The 9,301-nt window shown below is 34.0% G+C and overlaps 2 protein-coding genes across 5 annotated transcripts; one reads left to right on the top strand and one right to left on the bottom strand.

Annotated features, from left to right (window-relative positions):
- Nucleotides 1-340: 340 nt before the first annotated feature.
- On the top strand, nt 341-3,871 carry LOC109167484 (diacylglycerol O-acyltransferase 2-like). Its single transcript, XM_019316498.1, has 9 exons — nt 341-813; nt 903-977; nt 1,063-1,148; nt 1,553-1,659; nt 1,757-1,912; nt 2,240-2,326; nt 3,111-3,208; nt 3,515-3,602; nt 3,694-3,871. The coding sequence occupies exons 1-9, from the start codon at nt 608-610 to the stop codon at nt 3,793-3,795; spliced, it is 1,005 nt and encodes a 334-aa protein (XP_019172043.1). The 5' UTR covers nt 341-607; the 3' UTR covers nt 3,796-3,871.
- Nucleotides 3,872-3,976: 105 nt separating this feature from the next.
- On the bottom strand, nt 3,977-6,954 carry LOC109167483 (protein PIN-LIKES 3-like). 4 transcript variants are annotated; one of them, XM_019316494.1, is made up of 12 exons: nt 6,869-6,933; nt 6,716-6,769; nt 6,370-6,525; nt 6,183-6,262; nt 5,954-6,078; nt 5,580-5,701; nt 5,289-5,477; nt 5,117-5,209; nt 4,931-5,031; nt 4,787-4,839; nt 4,509-4,694; nt 3,977-4,209 (listed from the first exon to the last, which is right to left on the bottom strand). In XM_019316494.1, exons 3-12 carry the CDS (start codon nt 6,502-6,504, stop codon nt 4,085-4,087), a joined length of 1,209 nt encoding a protein of 402 aa, XP_019172039.1. In that variant the 5' UTR covers nt 6,505-6,525; nt 6,716-6,769; nt 6,869-6,933; the 3' UTR covers nt 3,977-4,084. The 4 variants fall into 4 exon arrangements, with proteins under 4 accessions (XP_019172039.1, XP_019172041.1, XP_019172042.1 ...); XM_019316496.1 differs by lacking the exon at nt 6,716-6,769 and having other exon boundaries at nt 6,869-6,954; XM_019316497.1 differs by lacking the exon at nt 6,716-6,769 and having other exon boundaries at nt 6,370-6,524; nt 6,863-6,933.
- Between the last annotated feature and the right edge of the window lie 2,347 nt (nt 6,955-9,301).

Genomic DNA, 9,301 nt, shown 5'->3' on the forward strand with positions numbered 1-9,301 from the left:
ATAAAAATTAAAAGTAAAAAATAAGAGTACATGCATTATTTTCCTATAACTTATCCATCAAAGAGTAAAAATTAAGAGTACACGTACTAGAATTCTATTTTTTAAACAACTTTATCAAGTGGCACGCCACTCAATGCAAATTAACAGTTCTCCGCTCGTCTGAACTGGGGTGCCACTTGTTATACTAATAAAGACACACGTCATTTGAATAGTCGCTGTTTAACATTTTAAACGGCAAAATGACATATACGAGTATTATTATTTTGTTTTACTTAGCCATTTCAATAGCCTATGTCTATAGTATTTGAATGTTAATTGAATTGTGTTTTGATAATAAACTGGAAATATTTTTTCCTAAAATCTTTTCATAAATATAATTTAAAAAAAAAATTATGAGTGTCCAAAGTAATGCCTAGCATTAGCATAACAGAATTGGTGATATCTTCTCTTCTCTTCTCATATGGATTTGTGACAGGAATACATAGAGATTGAATGAGGCGTTTGTGTATGATGGAAATGGCGTTTTTCGTTTTAGCTTAATCCAGGCATACTGACTGTACGTACTGAGACAGGGAGGTAGATTAGAGTCTTGTACAAGCTACATTACATGGAGGAGAAAGGCGGGAATGTGCAGCACCGGTCGCCGTCGAACGAGGCTGCGCCGCCTCCCACTCCGGCGGAATTCATCGGAACAGCCAGTGCCAACTCGCTTCTGATGACGTTGATGATGTTGGCGTGGCTCGGCGTTCCTCCCTCTATCGTTGTCGTCGTATTGGCCTCAATCATCTTCCTCCCCTTCACCAAGGCCATCATGTATACCTCTCCTCTCTCTTATTTACGCGATTATTCATTGTAATGTGTGTGTGCGACTGAACTATTGTGTGATTAATTCTTAATTTCAGGGTAATTGGATTGTTGTTTCTATTGATGTTCATTCCGATTGATCAAAACAGTAAATGGGGCCTTAGATTTGCGAGGTTCAGTGTTTATTAGTTTATTTGAATGATTTTTTTCAAATTGACATTAAAAAAAAAGTATTTAATATTGTTCAGTGATCTTCAGGTACCTTTGTAAGCAAGCTTCCGGTTACTTTCCAATGCATTTGTACGTGGAGGATATCAAAGCTTTCGAACCTAATCGTGCATACGGTAAGTTTCTCTGAGATGATGAAATTGAGAAGAAAATAAATCTCACTTTATTTCTTTGGTATACTAAACTTTGCAAGTAATCAGCATTTTATTGCTAAAATTTTCATCACACTCTGAACAGAGCTAGTTGTGAGAAGAGTGTGGGCTTAGTAGGCCAGACATGATATACTCAGAAGTTAATTTTTATCAGTTCTGCACTGATTTCTACTTCTTTGTCTATCCAGTACTTCTTTGTATTACTTGACAATGGAGATTAGAGAATATGTTTTCCTTTGTTTCTTTCCCTTTTCAGCTCTCCCCTTTTGGTACCTCTATACCAAACTCTACGTAAAAGAGGAATTACCAAAATATCTTTCATTTCTTCTGAGTTAAAACTGTACTTACTTTCTCCTTATTCCTCACAGTTTTTGGCTATGAACCACATTCAATTTGGCCAATTGGAATGGTTACACTTTCTGCCTTTACTGGTTTCATGCCCCTCCCCAAAATCAAAGGTCTCGGTAGTACTGCTGTAAGAATTTTGGCTTACTTATGAAGAAGTTAGATTTGTAGTTTCTGGTTTCTTTACTCAGTTGTCAATTTCAGTCGACTTTCGGAAAATATGCCAGGTGTTTTATACTCCAGTGATGAGGCATATATGGACTTGGTTAGGAATATCACCTGCAGGGAAGCAAAGCTTTAAGTCCCTGCTGTCATCTGGGTATAGCTGCATCGTAGTGCCAGGTGGAGTTCAGGAAGCATATTATATGGAGCATGATTGTGAGGTTTGATTTTTTTTTTTTTTTTTTTTTTTTTTTTTTTTTTTTTATATACTTTTTGGGTTCTCTCTTCGTCCTACTCAACTCTTTTCCTTCCTGATTGCTTGTCAATACAAATAAATGGCTATTTACTATGGTATTTTTAGAAAATTTCTGCTGGAAAAGAAGAAGCTTCATGTATTTTGATTTATTTTAAAATAGTTGTACAACTATCCTACAGTATGTTTCTGTTGTGGAGGACTTACATGTGTTACTTACAGTCATTCTGTAACCAATTATTTTAAATCAAGACAGCACTAGGAAACCATTCTTACTAAACATAATGTCTCACAGACTATGTTCCTGAAATCAAGAAAAGGATTTGTACAGATTGCTATGAAGATGGGCACACCTCTGGTTCCAGTATTTTGTTTTGGCCAGGTATACTTCATGTTATTATCCATTTTTTTCTTGGAAATTCAAAATTTTGAATTTATGAATTCTATTGCTTTAAGACTGCATGATAAATTGATTGGCCACTGTTTTACTGTGATGTTTTCTGTTATATCTAATCTCATTGATATATTAGGTCTTCAAATGAGCCCCAACTTTATGCCAAACTAAATTATAGTCGTATCTCTTAACATTCATTAAGATTTTCAGAATCTGGGAAAGATTGCTTGACAAAGTAATCAAGAATTATCATTTTCCCAATGCAAGTCCACTTTCAAGCTCTTTTCATCTGTTGACAATTTATTTGCCATAACCGTGCTTGGCTTTATTAAAACTTAAAAGTAGACTTGTTTCTTAAAATAAAGTGATTGATTTATGACTAGTAACATATCTTTACAGGGATGGGAACTTGGTTTTCCAACATTCACAGTGGTGCCTCTTACCTCTTTCATATGCTTGCTTATTGGCTGGTTGATTTGCTTTCAGAATTCTATATTAGTACCGTCGAAATTGTTTGGTCCTGTCTGCTTAAATGCTTTCCAAGATATTTTCATATTCAGCTGTGTATACTTGCTTTATCACTTGCTCTGACTTTCTGCTGCACGGTTATATGTTTGGTATAATTTTTTATTATTTATCTTTGTGGCGCTTCCCTAAATGCCCACTTCTTTTTAGATAATCATCGCAAACTGTCAATGCTTCACTTCAAACGTTCTGTTTGAAGCAATGTTAATTTTACTTGACTAGTTGACTTTTTGTGTGAAATCTGCAGTCAAATGTGTATAACTGGTGGAAACCTAGCAGCAAACTTTACTTGAAATTTTCTCGAGCTGTTAAGTTTACACCAATTCTCTTCTGGGGTTACATGGGGTAAGTGAGGGACCTTTTTCAACTATCTTTCAAGTTTCTGCTATAATAGTGCAGTATTTTCATCTTATCTTCAAACTCAGCTACGTTCCACCCTATATAGGTTATTTTTTCTGTTTGGTATATATATAGTACTAAATCCCTATAAGTGTTTGATACCCCTTCACCCTATAGCAATACTGGAGCCATAATTTGAAGATTGTGTATTGATCCTTTGAATGAAATGTAGACTCAATGCTTTTCCAGCTTTTAGGTTACTTTCTGGTAATTTGCAGGCTTTGAAGTAAGAAAATGCATTTTCTGTGGCAGGTCTTTTGTACCATTCCAACGTCCAATTCATGTAGTGGTTGGCAAACCAATTGAAGTAGGGAAGAACTCACAACCCACGGAAGAACAGGTACGTGTCGTCCTTGAAAGAAAAACTCCTAATGAAATCTTTTTTTTTTTTTTTTTTCCCTAACTGGATTTACACTGGAATTGAATGGAAGCTTGCGGCACTACACAGTCGGTTTATAGAAGCCTTGCTAGAACTCTTTGAAAAGCATAAAAAGAGGCTTGGTTATGTTGATCTACAGTTGAAAATTATGTGAGTCATCAGCCCTGTATTGTTCTTTGGCCTAATTGTCACATTCCGGGGAAGTTGGTTCATTTCTTTGCATTTGCTCATGCTCTCTGTACCCTTTTTAGCTAAATATAATTAGATATTTTATTTAAGTAGGAGATCACAATTTAAATTTTGATTCTATGTATGTAAATAAAATGAAAAAGAAAAAAAAAAAAAACTAGACAGATATTTATTCAAAATAAATAAGGTTTATTTGATTTGATACACATACACTTAACACTCTAGTTTGGAAAGGAGTAAATATTCATTCAAAATCAAGCAACTAGCCACATAAAGAATGTGGACCAAAGAGTAAGGGAAATGGATGCTAAGGCATATGTCCACAGCAAAATAACAGAGGATTCACTCTCTCCTGCTCCAAAAAGTTGAGTGATAGTACCTGCCACAGCCCACAAATGAAAATTTTCAAGTTTTTAAGGTGATAAAAACTAACTCATTCTTTGTTTGCTTTATTATTTATACATTCATTGCAGTGTTGCAAAAATTGCGCCTAGGCGCCAATTAGCGATAGGCGGTCGGCCTCCTAGGCGCCCTAGGCGGTCCCCAGGCGCCTAGAGGGCGCCTAGCGATTTTTTCAACATTGATTCATTGAATTGAGAATTATAATTGTTGAATAAAAAGGGTGGGAGAATGTACCCAAAAAAGAGTGGGTAAAGTAAGCTAAGCTGAAGTGCTAACCTATGTTCATAGCTGGAGGAACTGCAAACTGCAGTAGAAGAACAAACTGATAGAGGGGGTCGGAGTGCACCAAACCGAAATAGATTGCTCCCTTCACTACCACAATGCCCACTAGAGGCAGAAATATGTAGTGAATTGCTGCTATTCCAATCACAACCGATAGATGAATCCCTTTCCCTTTTAATCCTGCAACTCAGAGTTTCATTTTTATTTCTTAAAATTTAGCTGAATAATACTACTTTAGCATATATATAGTATGGGATTGTGTGGACAGATACCACTCAGCAGGTTGGCTCCTATTATCAATGTCACAGCCGGAATCGTTGCATCCCTGCAGTGAATTGAGTAAATATAAATATGAGACGAAACACATTCTTCAATTACAGAAGCCGAAGGGAAATGCAGGAGGGAATGAATTGTACCCTAGTAAAGAAGCAGAATCTTGGACCACATGAAGAGGAGCAGTAGTGCCAATAAGTAGCATTCTCAATATAGGCACTAATCCAACAATGAATCCAGCAATCTGTTAAGAGCAACAACATCATCTACATCTATGGATCCGATGAAAAAAAAAAGAAAAAAAGAAAAAAAAAAGAGAGATCGGTTACTGCTGCAGTAGTTGATGGTGCAAGCACAGCTCTCAGATTCATCTTTCTTGAAAGCATGGTCAGCTGTTTCTTAATCCGGCATGTTATGGGAACCTGCAAAAGATTATGACAGTCATTAACATCTCAAATATTACAATGCCTTTTGCTCCTTAAAAGTCAGTTTAAAAAAAACCTTTTCTTCTTTGTCAGTGGCTTGGGGGCATGAAAGCAGAGCATGATATGCATCATCCATGTAAGATCTCTCCCCTTTGCAGTCTATGGAAGTTGCTGAGGTTTGTGCACTGATGTCCTTATTCTTGTTGTTGTTTGAGGAAACGCGTACGATGTTGTAAACACAAGTCCACAAGCAAATCGACCCAATCTGAAGGAATCATAGTAAAGTGAAAAATACAGTGTCTACTTTGCAGGTTAAAATTTGAGAATTGAAATATGAAGTTGATGGAATACTATACTCTATACATACAGCCATTGAAAGGGAAGCATAAACCATTCCATATGTATGGCAGACATCTGCTGCTCCAAATGGACTGCCTTTCTCATTACAGATTGCAGGAATGATGATCACAGGCAAATTCCCCATGTTTCCTAATGAGATAGACAAAAACCAATTGTGTATTTATTAACCGGAGAAGTTCTCCATTTTTTCTCGAGAAATGAAAAACATAAAAGCGAAATTCCCTCGCCTCCAGGACCAATGCCTGGTGGCCACTGCATTGGGTGTAACTCCCACGTGTGACTGCCAGGCTCGATCTTGCCCACAATCAACCACCTAAGAATCAACTAATCAGCTGAGCTACGCATGCGGGTGAAAATGTGTTTACTTGTACATGTACTTACCTGCAGCAGAAGAACCCAAGATAAGGCCTTTCAAATGCTGAGGAGCCCTGGTGAGCTTGAAAAGAATCCACCCAAGTGCTGAGCCTAAGATGAAAGTGAGAAGAATGTTGAAGGGCATGAACCACCTGAACATAAAGAATCATTTGTATTTCAGAATGACACAAAATTGTACAGATCAGAGGAAATAATACTCAATCAGCTCCATAATGCATGTAATCTGAGAACTCACAACAAAAGAACGCTGTCCAAAGTAACACTTCTGGCCAAGTTGCTGAAAACCAGGGCCGGATTGAACACGAAAAACACCATCTGATTACACAAATTAAAGTTAGTACATTAATCAACACCTCATCTGAAGAACTAACACTCATTTAAATTAAATCCTAGGAATAGGAATAGGAATAGGAAATCCCAACATTGTTTAGATGCATTCTTGCATTCTCCCCCAAGATGTGTGCATGATCCGAAGCCAGCAACGATCCAAGTGCACTGATCATCAGCACTTTCAAAACAGGCATAGAAGCCACCTTTAATAAACTCAGAAAACCCATTCCAAATCTTTCCCTGCGTTCCTGCACAGTTTCAAAACACAAAACATTTTAAGCCCAAAAAAGACCTTCAAATACACCCAATGCTCATATTATACTAATGAAATATTCAAGGCAAGAGTAACTATTCTAAAAAAAAGCATAAAAATCATAGTGGTTTTGTTATGGGGTATAAACATTTTCAACAGACTAAAGAATCAAGACATTCCATTACCAAAGTAAAGATCTTTTTGGTAATTAAGATTTTGCTGCAAATTAATGAATTGATCTGAAAGAGCAAAGGACTCAAGAACCAATAATAATAATAAATTAAAGAAACTAAGCATGCATTTAAACTGGTTGAACCAGTTGTGGCAAGCTAAGTTACCTGTTATGGTGGCATCCAAATCAGAATCATTTTAGTTAAAAACGTACTTGAATTGTATGGGCTTCCAAATAATAATAATAATAAAAAATTGAAGGAAGAGTAGTAAAGATGAAGGTTCCAATTAACGTGATATATGCATGGGAATTATGGATGAAGATGGCGGCGCATGCAAGCAGATATGGACCACTTCGATTCGTCCATAGTCCACTGGACGAACCGACGAAGCATCTCTATGCTTCGTCCACTGGACTGGACTGTTCCACTGCAGTGAACGAAGACGGCGACGCTAGCTAAACAATTATTATTATTATTATTTATTATATTTATTATTATTATTATTATTATTATTATTTTAAAAAAGTCTCAAATGAAGTTCTTCAAATCGACAAAATAATACAATTAACCCATATTATTACTTATTTTGCAGGTTATCACTGATATAGTGTTAACTAGGCTAACACGTGACATCCTATGCTTATGTGAAGAAAAAGGCCACTAGTTAGCCCCCTTCTTCAGATCAAGGAAGAATGAAAGTCACGATTTTCACTGGAAAATAAGAGTTTGATAAATTAATAGAAAAATAAGAAATATGTTAGGTTATTATCCTTTTACCGGTAACCTGTTAATTACCAATGAAAATAACTTAATTATATTGCTCGGTTTCATTGAGTTAAAATGTTTATTTGTAACTTTTTAAATTTAAGGATCTAATTACTTTTTCATACAAAGAAATTAAAATTAAGGAATGTAGAGTAGTAAATAACGTTAAATTACAAATATGATTATATTATATTATAACTCCTATTTAAAAATTTTAAAATGAAAACAAATTCTCATGTGAGATCATCTCATTGGTCTCAATCCGTGAGATAGATGGGTCGGATCACGATAATTTGAGTCTTATGGTATATGAGCTTAATTAGTAATATTATTTTCTCCAAATTATATTGTCTATTACAGTTTTCCTTTTTATATTATATTTACGCTATAAAGTAATTATACATAAGACTTAAAGTATTGAGTATATCTACAAATCTATTATGTAATGACACTTTATTTCCTGCAAAGTATCTATTATAGTTTTCTTATAAAATATTACATTTATGTTATAAAGTATTATATATAAAGCTTAAAGTATTGATTATATCTGTTATAGTTTTTCTTTATTCCCTACAAAATGTGTATTACTTATGCTATAAAGTATTGATTATATCTGCAATTTTATTATGTTATTACTTTATTCCTTGTAAATTGTCTATTAAAGTTTTGTTATAAACATAGACGGAGGCAGTATGGGGGCAGTGGGGGCAGCTGCCCCCACTCCCCCACCTCACCCCTTTATATATATATGTATGTATATATCGACATATATAGCATTAAATGTTATATAAAATTTATATTTATGTTTGATTTATTAATAGTTAGAGTAGCTTAGTTGTTTGAGCTTTAAATTTAATTTTTAAAAAAGTGTATGGTTATAGGTTCGAATCTCATTAAAAACACTTTTCCATCTTCACTTATTTATTTTATATCTTTCATTCCTTCTCAAGATAAATATTTTTTAGCTTACTTTTATGAATCATTTAATTAACAAATTAAATGCTCTTTTAGTCTACTTTTTATGAATCATTTAATTAATGTAGTATACAAGTTTATATTATGCTTCATTTTATTCAAATTATTTTACATTTTTACCTCACTCAAGTATACTTTTTTGCTTTGATTCTAACTATCGTTTAATCTATCAAAAAATTTCTATTGTAATTTATAATATATTTTGTATTTTAACCTTATTATGATTGTTTGATATTTCGTAATTGATATTGCTAACTGTCATTTAAACTTCGCCCCCGCTCAAGTATTTTTCTGGCTCCGTCCCTGGTTATAAAGTACTACATTTATGATATACATTATAAAGTATTATATATAAGGCTTAAAATATTGATGATATTTACAATTCTATTATGTTATTATTTATTTTATGCAAATTATTTATTATAATTTTGTTATAAAATACCACATTTATTTTATAAAGTATTATATATAACACTTAAAATATTGATATGATTATATTACAATTTTATTATGACCCATTCTTATTATATTCATTTTTTTTTAAATTGAGATTCGTGAATCGGTCTCTCAAGAGAGTATCCCAAATATGAAAGTGTATTCAGGGAATAAACAAACTCGAATTTTTTGTACTTTTGGTCCCACGGCTATGGTGTCACTAACAACTTTGATCCACGACTTTTAAAACTTGTATAATTGGTCCACGATTATGACTTTCTTAGCAAATTTGGACATTCCGGTGCATTTTTCATTCAATTTTTGTCGAAAAATTTTACTCCCCATTTTAACATGGGTAATATTGTCTTTTCCATCTCACAAAACAAATAAATAAATAAATAAATAAACACAGTGGTACGGTGA

The sequence above is a fragment of the Ipomoea nil genome, unplaced genomic scaffold (genome assembly GCF_001879475.1).
Source record: "Ipomoea nil cultivar Tokyo-kokei standard unplaced genomic scaffold, Asagao_1.1 scaffold3169, whole genome shotgun sequence".
In the NCBI taxonomy this organism is placed as follows: Eukaryota; Viridiplantae; Streptophyta; class Magnoliopsida; order Solanales; family Convolvulaceae; genus Ipomoea; species Ipomoea nil.